The sequence below is a fragment of the Myxine glutinosa genome, chromosome 6, assembly GCF_964187855.1.
Source record: "Myxine glutinosa chromosome 6, kmMyxGlut1.1, whole genome shotgun sequence".
NCBI lineage: Eukaryota > Metazoa > Chordata > Myxini > Myxiniformes > Myxinidae > Myxine > Myxine glutinosa.
The window spans coordinates 105530434-105549588 of NC_136266.1; the positions used below are offsets into that span (position 1 = coordinate 105530434).

Here is a 19155-nt window from a genome sequence, read left to right on the forward strand (position 1 = left end):
AAACCGTGTGAAGCACCTGCTCGCTTTGAAAGCTCAATTATGAAACTCTTTAACATGTTTTTACTTCACAGCTAATTGAATACTCATTAAAGTTGGATTGCTTGGATCTGCTCATGAGAGTAGTGTTCGATTTCCTGTTTGTCAACAGAGTTTTTCTGTGCGGTAAACTTAAGCAGAGGTTCGTATAACCCAAATAAAATGATAGAGTTCACGCCAGGAATACCTGCTTCACTTTCTTTCCCACGGCAGTGAGCTTCCCTCTCTCAACATTTAAATTCAATGTCCCTTCTCTACACAAAGTCAGTTCTGCCAAAGCAGTTTCTTGACTATGGTTATATTCCTGGACAGGTCGACACTCTGACACAGGAAGTCAGGGTAGGAATTTGGCTAGGGTGCCGGCGATAACTCGCCTCCTCTTCACGAAGGATACCGTGGGATTTTTTTTTTTAACGTCCATGAACGAATGCCAGCAGATGGGACGCCCATTTTAACGTCCATCCGAGGGACGGCACACACATTGATGAACCACCCTGCTTGTGAAACACTGGAATGGCAGTTTATAGCTGGGATGAGATTCAAACCCAGGCTAGACATCTGAGGCGAGTGTGCGTACCTCTAGGCCATCCTGCCAGCCCTATCAACATTTGGTTGAGATAATTTATCGTCCAAATAAAAGGGAACATTTGTTCTGAAGAACAAATATTTGTTTAAGCCACACAAAACCGTATAGTTTGTGCTTAAGCCAAAATATCGGTTTAATACAAATGAAGGTGTAAAGTTGTTAATTGAAAGCAGTTGGCGTAGCTCTTTAATGATTTTTTTGATGTAACATCACATTGGCATGCAAATATCTTTGACATGATTAGTTAATTTCGTTTCTATAAACGTTTAATTCTGCCTGTTTTTTTAGAACATTTCCCTCTTTCGTTTAGAAAATTCTTTTTATATATTATTGTGGCTTCACTTCTAGTTGTCATAACTGCTGTGGTTTCCGCAGCATTGTTCAGCATTGCCACTTAACGTCACCATCATATGTAGTCTGGATTTTATTGCTTGTATTGCGCACTATCTGAATTTGTTTTTCTCTTTAAACAAAAAACAACAATCATCAACAGGCCTGGGTTCTTACAATGTTTGCGATACGCCGAGAATGATGGCCGGAGACCTAGCCGGTGTGCCCGTGGCGCAGGTGGCATCGTATTGCGATGTAGGCCTCGCCGTATCACGTTCAGGGGATCTGTTTGGCTGGGGAAATTCCGAGTACCTGCAACTTGCTGTTGCCACCGACGAGACCCAGGTTTGCTATGAATAAAAGAGGCTACCGCCATCTTTGTACAGCTCACTTTATTCTCTTTGTCCCATTTTTGCATAATGTGGAAACCACAAATCGTGTTTTTGTTTTTTGTTATAGCACGAGTTCACTTAGAAAGTTTTAGTTTAATTTAGGTGAAACAATTGCACCATCTCATATCTCTTGACGTATTTGGTAAGAAGCGATCCACATTTGAGCAAACGGTGTTCATTTTGGAACAAAGTGGGAAATCTCTTAACCTGAGCCTGGTGTTGGAATTATTTGGACTAGGGCATGCCCGTACTATATATAAGCTAGGACGTGCCCGTACGTGGGTGCCCGTTCCTTGCCAAAAAAAAAAAAAAAAAAAAATTTGTGTAGGGGTGTGTGTGTGTAAACATCCTAGGGCGTGCCCGTACGTGGGTGCAAAAAAACATGCGTGCAAACAACAACAACAAAAAAAAACTTTGAAACCACGTGGCAGTAACGACCACAGAAACCCCCCCCTCTATTTACATGAATGGTTTGGTCCATTCGCAACGACCACAGAACCCCCCCCCTCTATTTACATGCAATGGTTTGGTCCATTCGCAACGCCAAAGCGAACGGCGAACGGCTAAATCGCCATAGCTCGGTAAGTACTTGTCCGATTAATTTCAAACCTTGAAAAGGCACATCCTCGGGTCCCCAGCAATATACCTGGCAAGTTTAAAGTATATCGGACCCGTGGTTGTCGAGAAACAGCGGTCACAGACAAACATACAAACACACATACACACATACACACATACACACATACACACAGAGATTAATGGAATTATAGATAGATTAACGTCATAATTGAGCCTTACTCAATGGTTTAATTGTTAGAGCGTCCGCTCTGAGTCTGGGGGGACTGCGGTCATACCAAATATTTAAAATGGTACGTGATGCTTCCTTACTTGATGCCGAGCTTTTCAAAAGAAAAGAGGAAGGCTAAATAACTATAGGTTGGCATCTATAGCACAAGCTTAATGGGCCTAATGGCCTCTTCCTGGATTGAAGTTGCTTGTATTGGAACTCATACTTAAACTTCAGATTTGAACACTGCCCAGGTGAGACACCCTTGGCATCCAGTCAAAGGTCATGTTCATAATATCTTGGTCAGTCTTTTCCTTTTAACAGTGATCTAATGCTCATGGAAAGACTTGTACATAAGTCACATGCAGGACCAGGTCATTTTGATGCAATAGTGTAGTTTTACTTCAATTACGTGGGTGTATAGTTAAATAGATGTTGGACAAATCGATACAGCGGATGGGATTTGAACCTGGGTTCTCAGCATTATGAGCTGGTCCTATTTGTTCACGTCAGAAAACCAAACAGTCAAGCACAGATGCACTCATTTTACGAGTGATAGGCGAACAGAATGACCATCCATGCCACCACAACACTCGTTTCTATCTGCATGTAAATCTGTTTTATAACTGGTGTGTGTGAAGGGTGTTCACAAAAGTCCTTCAATTAAGATACTCATGATAGTTGAAGACACAACAATGGTTTTAATTTATATACAGTGGCCTGCAAAAGTATTCACCCCTGACCAATAATGCCACATTTAGATGAACTAGGGCATGCCCGTACTATATATATATCTAAAATTATATCCCCCCCCCTCTATTTACATGAAATGGTTTGGTCCATGAAATGTTTTGGTCCATTCGCAACGCCAAAGCGAACGGCGAACGCTTTACATGAAATGGTTTGGTCCATGAAATGTTTTGGTCCATTCGCAACGCCAAAGCGAACGGCGAACGGCTTGCGAGTACAGTGACAATCCCCCCCCCCCCCCCTCTATTTACATGAAATGGTTTTAATTAGTTTTAAAACATAGTTTAACGCCAACATAGCGGCAACATAGTTTGCCAACGTGAAATAAATGAATACGCTCTCAAATGTGCCGTCCGAGGCAGAGTGTGTTCGCCACGTTCGACACACGCGATAGCTCGCTGCTCTCTGATTGGTCGAATCGTTTTTTGGACATAGCTCGGTAAGTAATTGTCCGATTAATATGAAACCTTGAAAAGGCACATCCTCGGGTCCCCAGCAATATACCTGGCAAGTTTCAAGTATATCGGACCGGTAGTTGTCGAGAAACAGCGGTCGCATACACACACACAGACAGAGATTAGTGGAATTATAGATAGACTAGGGCATGCCCGTACTATATCTATATCTAAAATTATATCCCCCCCCTCTATTTACATGAAATGGTTTGGTCCAAAGCGAACGGCTTGCGAGTACGGTGACAATCCCCCCCCCTCTATTTACATGAAATGGTTTGGTCCATTCGCAAAGCCAAAGCGAACGGCAGTTACGAATCGCAGTTACGATGAATCGCAAAGTAGTTTTAATTAGTTTTAAAACATAGTTTAACGCCAACATAGTTTGCCAACGTGAAATAAATGAATACGCTCTCAAATGTGCCGTCCGAGGCAGAGTCTGTTCGCCACGTTCGGCACACGTGATATCTCGCTGCTCTCTGATTGGTTGAATCGTTTTTTGGACATAGCTCGGTAACTACTTGTCCGATTAATATGAAACCTTGAAAAGGCACATCCTCGGGTCCCCAGCAATATACCTGGCAAGTTTCAAGTATATCGGACCGGTAGTTGTCGAGAAACAGCGGTCGCATACACACACACACACACACACACAGACAGAGATTAGTGGAATTATAGATAGATTACAAATTATATAGAAAGTTTTTTTTTGTTTGTTTTTTTAATTTTTTTTATTTATAACTGAAGAGATCAAATGAAACTGTTATAGTTGAAGGAGGTTAACTGACAGGAATACCTGCAAAAACATGTACAAATCAAAATTCACTGGTTGCAAAAGTATTCAGCCCCTTAGGTCAGTACTTGGTGGAAGCACCTTTTGCAGCAATGACTGCGATGAGTCTTTTTGGGTAGGTCTACCAGGTTTTCACAGTGAAATGGTGAAATCTTTGCCCATTCTTCACATCGAAATTCTTGTAGTTCTGCCAAATTTGATGGGGATCGTCTGAACTGCAATCTTCAGTCTCGCCATAAATATTCAATTGGGTTCTAGCCAATATTTTGATTGGGCCACTCAATGACATTTAATTTCTTCATATTCAGCCACTCCAGTATGATTTTAGCTTTGTGCTTCAGATCATTGTCCTGCTGAAATGTGAATCTCCTACCCAGTTTCAGATTCATGGCTAACTTCAGCAGGTTTTCTTCAAGGATCCTCCTGTACTTTGCACTGTTCATTGTCCCTTCTATCCTGACAAGCTTGGCAGTCACTGCTGATGAAAAGCAGCCCCATTTCATGATGCTGCCACCACCATGTTTGACATTAGCGATGGTGTTGACTGGGTGATGTGCAGTGTTGGGCTTGCGCCAGACTTAACGCTTTGAATTTAGACTAATAATTTCAATTTTTATCTCCTCTGACCACAAAACCGTTCTCTACATGTCTGCAGTATCATTAAGATGCTCTTTCGCAAACTCCATACAAGCTTTAAATGCGTCGTTTTCAGTAATGGCTTTTCCTGTGACCTGTCCATAAGAGGCCAGCTTTGTGAAGGGAATGGGATATTGTTGATTGATGAACACTGACCCTAATCTCAAACATAGAACCTTGCAGATCTTTCAAAGTCATTGTTGGATTTACAGTGACATCCCAAAGCAGTTTCCTACTTGCCTGGCTGCTGAGTTTGGATGGGCGACCTGATCTGGGTAGAGTCTGGGTGGTATGATACGTCCTGCTCTTCTTAATGATGGATTTCACCGTACTCAAAAGGATGAGTAACTTGAAATCTTCTTATAACCCTCTCCTGAACAGTGCTTCTCCACCATTTTATGTCTGACTTCTTTGGAATGCTCCTTGGTCTTCATGTTTGCCTTGTTGGTTGACCAAATGAGTTGCACCTTAAAACTCCTTGAATAGGTGGGGGCAGTGGCGTAGTGATTGGGGGAGGGGGTGACCACACCAGGTGCGCAGTGGATGGGGCACCAAATTATACCCTCAAAAAAACGTTTCCATGCTCCATTTGGTTGTATTGTATGTAAATTATAATAGTTAATACAACAAACTCATGAGATCACGATAAGCAACTTTCAGAACCACGTTTTACAGTTTAAACTCCATGATACATGTCAATGTGTCATGTCGGTGTTTCCAAACTCCTTTCCATCCAAATTCACTTTTTTCTTAATTACGATTTCTATCACCTCACACAGATGTCCGTGAAGTTAGCACCCTTTACCCTTTACCCGATTCAAAGTTAGGGTTGTACCATTACTAAATGGGAGGTGTTCTGGATTTCTTTGTACAAAAGCGGATGCGAATACGTAAATAGGGTGAATTATGGACTATGGTAATCCGATAATGGTTCGAATCCTGTAAAGGCCTGAGAAACATAATGTAAGAAGCGAATAGGGGAATGGTTCAAATCCAGTAATGGACTGAATCGGGTAAAATAAAATCGAATCCGGTAAACGTTTGAATCGGTTAATGGTTCGAATCCGGTAATCGTTTGAATCTGTAAATGGTTTGAATTCGGTAAAAGTTTGAATCTATAAATGGTTTGAATTCGGTAAACATTTGAATCGGTTAAAGGTTCGATTCCGGTGAAGGTTTGAATCGGGTAAAGGTTTGACTCTGGTAGACATTTGAATCTGGTAGAGGTTTGAATCTGGTAGAGGTTTGAATCTGGTAGAGGCTTGAATCGGGTAGAGGTTTGAATCGGGTAAAGGTTTGAATCGGGTAAAGGTTTGAATCTGGTAAAGGTTTGAATCTGGTAAAGGTTTGACTATGGTAAAGGTTTGACTATGGTAAAGGTTTGACTATGGTAAAGGTTTGACTAGGGTAAAGGTTTGACTAGGGTAAAGGTTTGACTAGGGTAAAGGTTTGACTAGGGTAAAGCTTTGAATCGGGTAAAGCTTTGAATCGGGTAAAGCTTTGAATCGGGTAAAGCTTTGAATCCGGTAAAGGTTTGACTCGGGTAAAGGTTTGAATCGGGTAAAGCTTTGAATCGGGTAAAGCTTTGAATCGGGTAAAGCTTTGAATCGGGTAAAGCTTTGAATCGGGTAAAGGTTTGAATCCGGTAAAGGTTTGACGAGGGTAAAGCTTTGAATCGGGTAAAGCTTTGAATCGGGTAAAGCTTTGAATCGGGTAAAGCTTTGAATCGGGTTAAGGTTTGAATGGGGTAAAGGTTTGATTCTGGTAAAGGTTTGATTCTGGTAAAGGTTTGATTCTGGTAAAGGTTTGATTCTGGTAAAGGTTTAATTCTGGTAAAGGTTTGATTCTGGTAAAGGTTTGATTCTGGTAAAGGTTTGATTCTGGTAAAGGTTTGATTCTGGTAAAGGTTTGATTCTGGTAAAGGTTTGAATCGGGTAAAGGTTTGATTCTGGTAAAGGTTTGATTCTGGTAAAGGTTTGAATCGGGTAAAGGTTTGATTCTGGTAAAGGTTTGATTCTGGTAAAGGTTTGAATGGGGTAAAGGTTTGATTCTGGTAAAGGTTTGATTCTGGTAAAGGTTTGATTCTGGTAAAGGTTTGATTCTGGTAAAGGTTTGATTCTGGTAAAGGTTTGATTCTGGTAAAAGTTTGATTCTGGTAAAAGTTTGATTCTGGTAAAGGTTTGATTCTGGTAAAGGTTTGATTCTGGTAAAGGTTTGAATCGGGTTAAGGTTTGATTCTGGTAAAGGTTTGATTCTGGTAAAGGTTTGATTCTGGTAAAGGTTTGATTCTGGTAAAGGTTTGATTGTGGTAAAGGTTTGATTCTGGTAAAGGTTTGATTGTGGTAAAGGGTTGAATCGGGTAAAGGTTTGATTCTGGTATAGGTTTGATTGTGGTAAAGGGTTGAATCGGGTAAAGGTTTGATTCTGGTATAGGTTTGATTCTGGTAAAGGTTTGATTGTGGTAAAGGGTTGAATCGGGTAGAGGTTTGATTCTGGTAAAGGTTTGATTCTGGTAAAGGTTTGATTCTGGTAAAGGTTTGATTCTGGTAAAGGCTTGAATCGGGTAAAGGTTTGAATAAGGAAAAGGTTTGAATGAGGGGCAGGTTGAGAGAGTTGTTGTTGTCGTGCTTGTTGTTGTTGCCATTATCTTTTCAGGCCATTACCGATTCAGTCGACTACCAGATTCGAACCTTTAGCTGATTTAAACGTTTACCAGATTCGATTTTATTTTGCCGGATTCAAATCATTACTGTATTCGAACCATTCATTGCCATATTCGCGTCTTACATTATATTTCTCAGGCCTTTACAGGATTCGAACCACTATCGGATGACCATAGTCCATAATTTACCCGATTTACGTATTCGCATCCGCCTTTTGTACAAAGAAATCCACAACAACTCCCATTTTTGAAATGGTACAACCCTAACTTTGAATCGGGTAAAGGGTGCTAACTTCACGGACATCTCTCACAGTAAATAAATCCGTGTTACGGTGTTAGTAATTATTGGCCTGCCTGCTGCGTAGATCTCTTATCTTGTATAATGAGGTTTAATATGCACTCTGTAACATGGAGATCGCCCATTGGCCCAATGGATGGAGGGGTGTAACTGTTGGACGTTTGTTATGTAATTATGTCGATCATATCTAGATATCTCACGGTGTTATGTCCCAATCAGCGAGGCCAGGATCACGTGTCAAGTGAGTTCTTTAACTTCTTGCCTTCCTCTGTTGCTCTGTCTCATCAGCTCTAGTCTCCAGGCCACAGAAATACCACACCATGCAGCATGCGTGTTTGATGTTGTTTTTGTTAACGGTCTTGTAGCATACCTGCCTGCTCTACTGCTTCAGCATTAGTTTACCTTTCACCAAGCCCAGGTCTGCTTGGATGAGGGTGGGGATTATACGTTCGTTTTATTATTGCCAAATGGTACGAATATTATTATTGTTGTTAATATTATCAGTATTAATAAATGCTTTGTTACAATGTTATCATTGTTTTTGTTATTTATTTTGTAATAGGAATACCATGCCATGGAAGGACCTATTAAACTGCTCTATACACCTTAACATGGCGCGTGTTTAGAAACATCGGAATTCTTCCGGATTCTTTGTAGTTAATTACCCTAATCATCTCAGGAGATCATATCTAAATCTATTCTCATTTTGAACAGGTTCCAGGGCTCTGTTGCTGAGCCTGCTGGGGAAGCTTGAGCTCTTTCATATGGCCCCCCCAATAGGAATTTCTGACTTTGTCAGTACCTGCAGGGGGCGAAATTTTTGACCTTTGCCCCAAGCGCCACAAACCATCACTACACCACTGGGTGGGGGAGATTCATTTTTAAGTTAAAGCACTGATTACATACAGTCACGTGAAAAAGTAAGTACACCCCATGTAAAGTTTTGACTTTTTCAACATATTTCAACATACAGCTATTTGATCTTCATTTCAGCAATATTGATAGATAAAGGTGATATAATATAACAAATATCATGAAACATTTACATTTTGTAGTCCATTGTATTATTTAAATAAACATAAATGCAAATTTTGCATGTGGAAAAAGTAAGTACACCCTTGGCTCTAATAGGTGGTATTGCCCCCTTTGGCAGAAACAACCTCAAGTAGGCGTTTCTTATAACTGTCTACCAGTCTCTGACATCGACTGGGAGAAATTTTTGCTCACTCCTCCATGCAGAATTCTTTCAGCTGTGCGATGTTTGAGGGGTTTCTTGGATGCACAGCTCGTTTCAAATCCCCCCACAACATCTCGATGGGATTTAGATCCGGGCTTTGACTTGGCCATTCCAGAACCCTCCATTTCTTTCTTTTCAGCCATTCCTTGGTGGATTTACTGGTATGTTTAGGGTCATTGTCATGTTGCAAGGTCCACCTTCGGTTGAGCTTCAACTTTCCAACAGATGGCCTCCCATTATCCTCAAGCACCCTCTGGTACAATGAGGAATTCATAGTGGATTCTATGATGGTGAGCTACCCAGGCCCCGGTGCAGCAAAGCTGCCCCAAACCATAATATTTCCACCACCATGCTTTACAGTTGGTATCAGGTTCTTGTGGTCAAATGCTGTCTTTGGTTTTCGCCAAACATGTCTTCTGGTACTGTGGCCAAATAGCTCTACCTTTGATTCATCTGTCCAGAGCACATTGTTCCAGAAGTGCTGGTCTTTGCCTAGGTGTTCATTGGCAAACTTTAGTATTGTCCTGATGTTCTTTCTGGACAGCAAAGGTTTCCTCCTGGCACACCTCCCATGTAGATCAAATTTGTGCAGCCTCTTTCTAATGGTAGACTCGTGCACTTTGACATCAACAGTGGCAAGAGCTATCTGTAGGTCCCGTGATGACATTCTGAGACTTCTTTCAGCATCTTGCGGTCTGCTCTTGGGCTGAACTTGCTGGGGTGGCCTGACCTGAACAAGTTGGCAGTTGTTTGGAATCTTCTCCACTTGTGGATGATCTTCCGGACAGTCGAATGATTGATTTCAAATTGTTTGGAGATCTTTTAAAATCCCTTCCCAGACTCGTAGGCATCTATAACCTTCTTTCTGAAGGCCTCAGAGAGCTCTTTTGATCTGCGCATGGTGACGCCGCACACTTCAACAACAAAGAGCAAGCCAAACTAAATGTCTGAGGTTTAAATAAGACAGGCGCCTCCAAGATCCTCTCTAACGATGTTCTAATCATTTGCACCTGAGCTGGTGCACCTGATTCTAATTTTAGGTATTTGAAGTAGTGATAAATGTAGGGGTGTATTTACTTTTTCCACATGCGAAATTTGCATTTATGTTTATTTAAATTATACAATGGACTACAAAATGTAAATGTTTCATGATATTTGTTATATTATATCACCTTTATCTGTCAATATTGTTGAAATGAAGATCAAATAGCTGTATGTTGAAATATGTTGAAAAAGTCAAAACTTTACATGGGGTGTACTTACTTTTTCACGTGACTACAGATGAAACGTATTACACTTATTTGGTAACCTTTCAAACAAATAATTTACTCCTGAAGTGATTTAGGATTAATTAGGCAAAGGGTTTGAATACTTATGCAACTGAGAATCATCTGATTTTTCTCTGTTAATCTAATTTATTCATATTTTATCTGCATTTTTTTAGCTCTATTACCTTGGAGTACTTTGTGAAGACTATATATTAAGTTTGATTTGAAAGCATCATGAAATAAGCTCAGCTGGCATAAAAATGTGAAAACTTTGGAGGGGGGTGAATACTTTGGCAGGCCACTGTATATACTAATAAAATATCTATATTTAGATTTTATTCATATATACGCTTTGTAATTATTTTTGGTGTTTCTTAGACGATGGTGAGTCTTTCATTCCTGGAACCTTTTCAACACCCCATAATGTATGGATTGTAGTTTTAAAATATATGTTATATTTTGTGTTTTCCAGCTACACACACCTAAACACCTTCCATTCAATAATGTGGGTAAGGTGAAAATGGCTGCAGCAGGAGACACTGCGTGTGCATTGCTGAATGGTATGTATTCGGACTAAGTTGTGAGATCTCAATAGTATAGCATTACAAGGGATTCGATCAGCATTATCTTTTCAACATTATTTTCCTGTGCGATCAACATTATCATTGCCAAAAATATTTTTTCTTAGTCATGAAATATTTTCTTAAAAGAAGAAAAGTTTTCTTCAAACAAGAAAATCATGAAAATTTTTCGAGTGGAAATAAATTTTTTTGTAATTCTCATCGCACATTCTGTAATGTAATTTTTGTAATTCTGGTTTTCAGTTTCAAGAAAACTTTTTATTTCAAAAAAAGATTTTCTTAAATTTTAATAAGAATTATTTTTTGCCAGTGATGAAGCTTTATCATTTTGTATTTAAAATTGACATTTTCTCTTCCTCTATTTTATTTTATTTCATTCTCCTTTAGTCAAAATTGGAAATGTTTTGTGCCGGTGTCAGAAGCAGGTGAGGTCTTTGTCTGGGGTTACGGTATTTTGGGGAAGGGTCCCCAGCTGAGTGAAAGCCACACACCACAGCAGATTCCACCCACTCTCTTTGGTTGGAGTGAAATGACACCAGATGTACGAGTCAGCAAGATCCGCTGCGGTCTCCATCATTTTGCAGCCATCAATAGTACGTATGACAACAGAACGGTGCTAGAATAAAACGTTCAACTCGATCACTAAATTTGTCAGAAGTGGCACCACCATGACGATTGATACACTAATGTTTGGTAAAATGTCATTCGTTTTTTTGGATTTGTTTAATGTATTGGTGGCTCGAGTGAGTATTCGAGTTTTGTACAACCTCAATCTTTCACAATCTGAAAAATCTCCAATTTGTGTCAGACCGAGGAGAGCTGTTTGTGTGGGGAAAAAACACCCGTGGATGCTTAGGAATTGCACGGCTCGAGGATCAGTACTTTCCTTGGCGGGTGAGTAAAAATTGACACCTTGAGGTGGCCCTTTGGGAACATGTTTCTGTCATTCACTATCCATTACATTTGGTTTGCATGTTTTCATTCCAAATCGCATTTGTGAATTAAATGGCATTTGGTGAAATTATATTTTCTTCTCTGGGAACTGGTGGCATTGTGATTAGTATCTGCCCAGAAAAGACTCGGTAGAATCGTAGTTATCACGTTAACTCGAGTCTGGGAGGACAGCAATTCGATTTGGACTCTGGCAGAGTCATACCAATGGACTTTAAAAATGGGATGTGCTGCTTCACAGTTATATGTTGTCCATGTGGAGCACAGACAAACTCTGTCCATGAGCCTTTGACCCTGTAAAACACAAATAAATGAAAAATAAACAAATTAACGCAAGTTTAATGTAGTATTCACAAAATTACCCATCACTTTTCCGATTAATTTTAAAAAAACGTTGTACTTCACAAACATTCTGCTCTATTCACTCCATCATTTGCATGAGGTCATCTTCCATGTACTTGGAAGTCAGCTAACACCACCATCATCAACCTTCCTTGCCTGCTTATATTTTATCGGAGCAAAAATCACTTCCGCTTTGCTGCGAATCTCAGTATTGGATGCTTTGGTTTGAAACTCTGCTTAAAATGAGTAAACTGAAACATTTTGAAAATTTTGAATTATTCTCATTCAGATTTCAACACTGCCATAATGCATATTATCAAGTTATTTGAACTTTATTTATATGAGAAGATGATTTGTTATACCGGCTACCACCTGGTAGCAATATACAATTTTGTAGAAAATTAGAAAGAAAATTGGGGTCTTCCCTTCACCTTGAACCACCTCCCCCAAATATGCTACCCCAGCAGAAACCATACTTGGGGTATCCTTAGGTCACATGCAAAATTTGGTTTGATTTGGTTCAGTCGTTTTTTATGCCTCCACCGATGAGGTCGCTGGAGGCTTTATGTTTTCAGGTTGCGTGTGCGTCTGTCCGTCCATCCGTGATAGGTTTTCGTTGCCGCGATAACTTAAGAACGGCTGTATGGATCTAATTCAAACTTAACACAAGTATGCATAATAATGCAAATATTGAACTGAGCAAATTATGGGATCAATAGGTCAAAGATCAGACGTTCTGTAAGGTAAAAGTTGTATTACCGAGCTGACTTGTGAACCCGTGATGGGATTTTGACCAAACTTGGTATAAGTATGCAATATATTATGATGCAAAGATGAACTGATTACATTTTGGCATCAAGAGGTCAAATGTTAGAGTCTGTAACAGGTTTTCGTTACCACGCTACCTTAAGAAGGGCTGAAGGGAACCAAGTCAAACTCGGTACAAGCATGTATAATGATGTAATAATGTGGGAGAAAGCATATCGGTCGACATCGAAGAGTGCCCTTCTAGTTACCTTCGCCAGAGGAGAGGGTATTGCATTTGAGTCAGTTTGTTTGTCTGTCTGTTTGTCCGCACAGAATAAATATGATTTTCTCTGCAACCGTTGGTCCGATTGACAGGAAATTTTCACCATAGGTGCAACTCCACCTGTATAATTTTTTAATGATAATTATGACGTCATAGGTCACGTGGTTCGGCAGCCATATTGGAAAAACCGAAAAACTTTGCACCTCTATATCTCCAAAAGCGCTGAATAGAAAAAATTGAGACATGGCTCATTGCAAAGAACTCTCCATGGGGAATAAAATATGTTAATGATGATGTCACAGGTTCCTCCATTATGACGTCATAATTCGACAAGTACAAAACTTCATCCAATCAAGATAAAATTTCTTGAGCGCCATGTCGGCATAAACTGGTGGAGAAAAAAAAATGATGACGTCATTGGTCACGTGTTTCGGCCGCCATCTTGGAAAAACCGAATAACATTGCTCCTCTGTATCTCCAAGGGCTGAATAGAAAAAAATTGAGACATGGCTCATTGTAAAGAACTCTCCATGGGGAATAAAATATCTTGATGATGATGTCGTAGGTGCCTCCAGTATGACGTCTTAATTCGACAAGTATAAAACTTCATCTGATCAAGATTAAATTTCTTGAGCATAATCTAGGAATAAATTAGTTTAGAAAACAAAAGTGATGACGTCATTGGTCACGTGGTTTGGCCGCCATATTTGTTTTAATACAAAAGCCTTTAAAAAAACCACTGAAAATACATCATGGCGAGGGCTTGCAATCTCTGATTGCTCTTTTTCTTTAGTTTTTGAAGTATATATACACATACATATATATATATATACATAGACACACACAAATTCACTTTTATAGTATAGATTATTTGTTTGACATCATGGAATTTCGAGGTAATATGTCTACTGCACTGTCACTGTACCCTTATGGAACTTTGTCATTCATTTCCTATGTAAACTAATGGGAATCTTATGATTTCCAATTGCCATGGAATCTAATGACGAGATGTTTTTGAAATTATTTCTGGATGATGTGTTGTTCATGTTTCATTGCAGAAGTTACAATGTTTGAAGCTTTTCCTGGAGTTAAACCTTCTTAATGAGATTGTTTCACCCTGTGCAGTGAAGCCAATACTTGGGAGAGCAACCTTTTGAAGCTAATACTCTGAAAATATTTTACCTTGGATGCAGGTCACTGTCCCTGGAGAGGTGCTGGATGTTGCTTGTGGGGTGGATCACATGATTGCTCTCATCAAGTCTTTCATTTGAGCATTACATGAATCAAATAGCCTGGTGTTGGCTTAGCAGTTAGGGTGCTGGCTTGGGATCCCAGGATCCTGGGATCAAATCCCGGTCGATCGCTGAATTAACACCAGGGGGGTTGACTCAGCCTATCATCCTTCCGAGGTCGGCAAATTGAGTACCAGCTCACTGGTAATTCCCTGTGTTTCGCAAGAGGTGACTAACAGGGTTGGTGGCAGGAAGGGCATCCGGCCATGAAACATTGCTTCAAAAAGGGGGACCACGGTGCCCGGAAAAGGTGAACCTCTGCTCTGCGGGGAAAAATGGCCTCTAAAGGTGGTTCATTACATGAATCAAATGGAATAGTACTTGGTCAATGGAGTTTCTGCCTGTGGGTGCTACCCAGTGTTTAAAGCCTGTTTATACCATCTCAAGAAGCAATAAATGTTTATTTTGTATTTCTGTTATTTTCTTCATCATCATTATCAGTTATTTGCCTCCATTGGCATCTCTTGTACCAGACCCTGAGAAGGTCAGTGCTGCTAAATCAACTTCCTGGGCAATATAATATAATATAACAGGTGTTTGTAACCAGTTGGATGGATGAATAATATAACAGTGAAGAGAGGAAATAGCGGGCTTGTGCAGTAGCACATTGGTGGGAGATGGATCTTGGAAGCTCATGGTTGTCGGCATCCCAGGAAATGTGGCTGAAACGAACGGTAGTTGAGGAATGGCTCACTTTCACATCGCTACTCCACCTCCCAGTGTGACTGGCACCAACAGTTTATGCTGGGCTCCTGGTCTTGCAAACTAAATACTGTTGTCTCTGTCTCTGTCTCTCTCCCAATTCTTCCAGACTTTTCCACACCCACTCACAGGTCAGCTTTTTGTTCTGCCAGCTACTTCACACCAAGTGGTGCAGCATATCATTCCACACCCAGCAGACACACTTATGCTAAACCTAGCCCGATGTTCTATGGCACACAGGATGTTGTGGTTCTATGGTGGTCAACACATGGGAGAGACTTGTAATTATAAATAGAGGGGGGAGGGGGGATAGAGGAAAAATCCTAAACGGGGGACATCTCACAGCATTTTAATTTGACCTAGCATGTATATGCACAAAACACATCACGAATACAGGGTCCCATTTTTGCCCTTGTAAAGCATTTCATTTGCCCACAGTGAACTTCCACTCTGCCCGAAGCATGGAACACTGCCCCCCCTCCCTCCCCTAATGGAGTCATTCCTGATTATAATTGGCTCCTTTTCCAGAGTGGGGGCATAAATAGTGTCCAAAAGTGATATTGCAAAAAATATAAATATAGCACAAAAAAAATGGAGAAATAAAATAAATAAGTACTTAATAAATCGATGATAATAAAGTAATTAATCAAGAAATAAATATGCTGTTTTTGCCAAAGCACATGTTCACTAATGTGCCCAAATTTCATCTTCCTAGGTCATAGGATGGCCGAGATATCGTCCGGACAAACAATAAAGAAAGAAAACAGACAAGAAACCGGAGTGAAAACTGAGTACTCCCTTTCAGTGCGCGTCATCACCAGGGCCCCTTTGGTGCCTGGCGATGACATCATGCAGCGCCTGGAGATGCAATAGGAAAGGAGCGGTGTACAACAGGAAACTTACTGTTTTTAGGGACGTCATAAAGGATACAAACAGCAGGCACGAAGAAGTAATGTAATCGGTTAGTAGGGTGGAGTAATAGACACGGCAGTAAAACGGCAGTAAATTAATTTATTTATACGACTTTTACAATCTTTTGTTTTAATTGAATTATATACTTGAGCACTAGAACAGATGTCGCCTTCTTTGCACTTTCAAAACCCTTCGGTTTAGCAGTACTCGGACAAATTCTTTCTGTAAGCGGGAGCAAGTGCCGCAAGCCATACATCTCAAGAGAAGCCTTGTCCCAGTCACACTAGAAATTCAGAGCTTGGAAAAATACACAGAAACTTGCAGTGAGTTGGATTACGTTAGATATGCGAAATAACGAAATTGATTACGTCAACAAACCAGACTAGACTCAAAATATCAGGAAACCTTCGTGAAGAACATGATTATTAACCAAAGGTGTTTTGGAAGTATGCCAATAGCAAGTTGAAGACAAGGACAGAGGTTGGTGATATGATGGATGCTCAAGCAAATCAAGTAGAAAATGACCAAGTGAAAGCTAAACTTTTCATTAATTTCTTATGCAGTGTTTTCACAGTTGAGGACCTGTGCAACTTGCCAGGAATTGATCACAAATTAAATGGAGGATGTTCAAATTACAGAGGCTAAAGTGCAAGAAAAACTCTTAAACCTGAAGGGATGCAAGTCTGCATGGCCGGACTCCATACACCCACATTGCATGAAGGAGACTGCCACTGCCATCGCCAAACCAGTGCAACTAATGTTCTGTAAATCCCTGGAAGAAGGAAGATTACCACAAGACTGGAACATAGCAAACATTACTCCCATACATAAGAAAGGTTGCAGAGAACTACCACCCAAATAGTTTGATATCTGTAATAGGCAAGTTGGTGGAAGGTCTCGTGAGTGATGCATTAACAGAACACATGATGATGCATAACCTATTTGCTGATAGTCAACATGGGTTTACTCCCAATAGACCATGCATCACCCAACTATTGTGTGCACTGGAGGAGATGACTTCACTGCTAGACAAAGGGAATCTGGTAGATATTATCTTTCTGGATTTGCGTAAAGCGTTTGATGCAGTTCCTTACAGACGGCTTATTGACAAGGTAGCAGCATATGGTATAGACGGGAAGTTACTCAGTTGGATTACAGCATTCTTGACAAGGGGACAGCAGAGAGTAACCATCAATGGGCCAAGCTCAAGGTGGACTCCAGCGAGGAGCGGCATTCCCAAAGGGAGCATCTTTGGACCTCTGCATTTTATCATGTTCAACAATGACCTGCCAGAGGTCCTTAAAAACTGCATCTACATCTTCACTGATGACACCAAAGTCTGTGGACCAGTGACTAATATGAACCAAGTTGCATCACTGAAAAATGGCTTGGACAAGGCACAGAATTGGTCTAGAACTTGGCAATTGCCTTTTAATGAGAGTAAGTGCAAAGTTCTGCATGTGGGGAGGTTTAACTCGAGAAACATTTACTATTTAAACCGTACTGCATTACAGGAAGCTAATCAGGAAAAGACCAATATCAGCTTTCACCAACACATTTCATCAACAATCCTGATAGATAACCAAAGGATCGTAAAGATAACTTTAGCTCACATTACACCGAGAGGATGCTCACTGTGGTTTTCACAACTCTGGTCAGACCCCTGTTGGAATATGGAAATATCTTATGGTATCTTATACCGGTACAAGACTAATATAAATAAGATCGAGTCCAAAGCTGGGCAACCCACTTGATTCCTCAACCACGTCACCAATCATACAAGAAGCGCCTGGAGACATTAAATCGACATTCGCTCCGTTTTAGACGTCGAAAGGGGTGACTGAAGGAGCTGTGCTCCAACGCGAGTCGAACGGATTGACGCGACAAAAGACGGGAATTCGTCCGAGTTGCTTTATTGCACAAATCAAACTCGGGTACTCTGAAAAGCCCGTTTATCGGGCAGCAATATATATACACACTCAAACACGTCATGCCGGAGCGTTTGCCCGGGAAAGGCGAGACTGGGCGTGCCCGGGCGTCCTGGGCGAGCCCCCGAAAGGCGAGTCTGGACGTGCCCAGGCGTCCTGGGCGAGTCATGGAAAGGCGAGGCTGGGCATGCCTGGGCGAGCCCTGGAAAAGCAAGACTGGGCGTGCCCGGGCATCCTGGGCGAGCCCTGGAAAGGTGAGTCTGGACATGCCCAGGAAAGACGAGACCGGGCGTGCTCGGGCGAGCCCGGGAAAGGCGAGTCCGGGCATGCCCGGGAGAGGCGCGTCTGGGCCTGTCCGGGCGACCTGGGCGAGCCCGGCATGGTGATCGCTCCCTGGCCGCGTCGTCGGCAGGTGCAAGGCGATTGTGTATACCCAGCGGTAACCGCTACACACGCCCCCCCAGAATCGACTTGCACCGGCAGGGTCAATTTAAGGGGGGTCCTGATGACCCGGCCGAAGCGACCCCTGGAGGGTCGTGGGGGGGGGGGGGTCCGGTGTGGTGGTGGGTGGTCGAGCGGGGGGAACCGTGGACGGGGGGCGGCCTCGCCGCGGAGGAAGGGCCAACCGTGGTGGTTGGTCGACGTCCACGTGCGCCGGCTTGAGGCGGTCCACCGAAATCCGGTCGTACCTGCCGCCGATGTCGATGACGAATGACTTGTCGTCCCGTCGCAGGACCCGGAAGGGCCTGTCGTACGGCGGCCAGAGTGGCCCCCGGTGTGCGTCATGACGGTGGACGCCTGGAGGTCCTCCTTGGGGGCCGTGCGGAGGCCCAAAAGGACCCACGCCAGCCGGTCGGCCCAACCGCCATCCTGAAGGCCGGTCATGAGCGCGGCCTTCATGGAGCGGTGAAAACGCTCACACAACCCATTGGCTTGGGGGTGGTAGGCCGTGGTACGGTGGAGCTTGACCCCCAGGTTGCGGGCGACCACGCCCCACAGCTCGGAGGTGAACTGCGGACCGCGGTCCGAAGATATGTCCGCCGGTGTGCCGAAACGGGCGACCCAGGTGGCGATGAAAGCCTGTGCCAAGTCGGCGGTGGTGGTGGAAACGAGGGGAAAGGCCTCCTGCCACCTGGTGGTCCTGTCCACCATGGTGAGCAGGTGTGTGAAACCCCGTGATGGGGGAAGGG

At 42.1% G+C, this 19155-nt stretch overlaps 1 protein-coding gene across 5 annotated transcripts in view; it reads left to right on the top strand.

Moving 5' to 3' along the window:
- RCC1L (RCC1 like) overlaps positions 1–14833 on the top strand; it is a 28200-nt gene extending 13367 nt beyond the window's left edge. For 4 of the 5 annotated variants that reach the window (XM_068120756.2, XM_068120759.2, XM_068120758.2 and 1 more), the window contains exons 8-12: positions 1116–1297; positions 10700–10787; positions 11228–11401; positions 11617–11702; positions 14325–14833. In XM_068120756.2, coding sequence (XP_067976857.2) covers positions 1116–1297; positions 10700–10787; positions 11228–11401; positions 11617–11702; positions 14325–14402 — 608 coding nt within the window. In that variant the 3' untranslated portion in view covers positions 14403–14833. The remainder of the gene's footprint in view (positions 1–1115; positions 1298–10699; positions 10788–11227; positions 11402–11616; positions 11703–14324) is intronic. The other variant, XM_078780319.1, reaches the window with a different exon arrangement.
- Positions 14834–19155: the final 4322 nt, after the last annotated feature.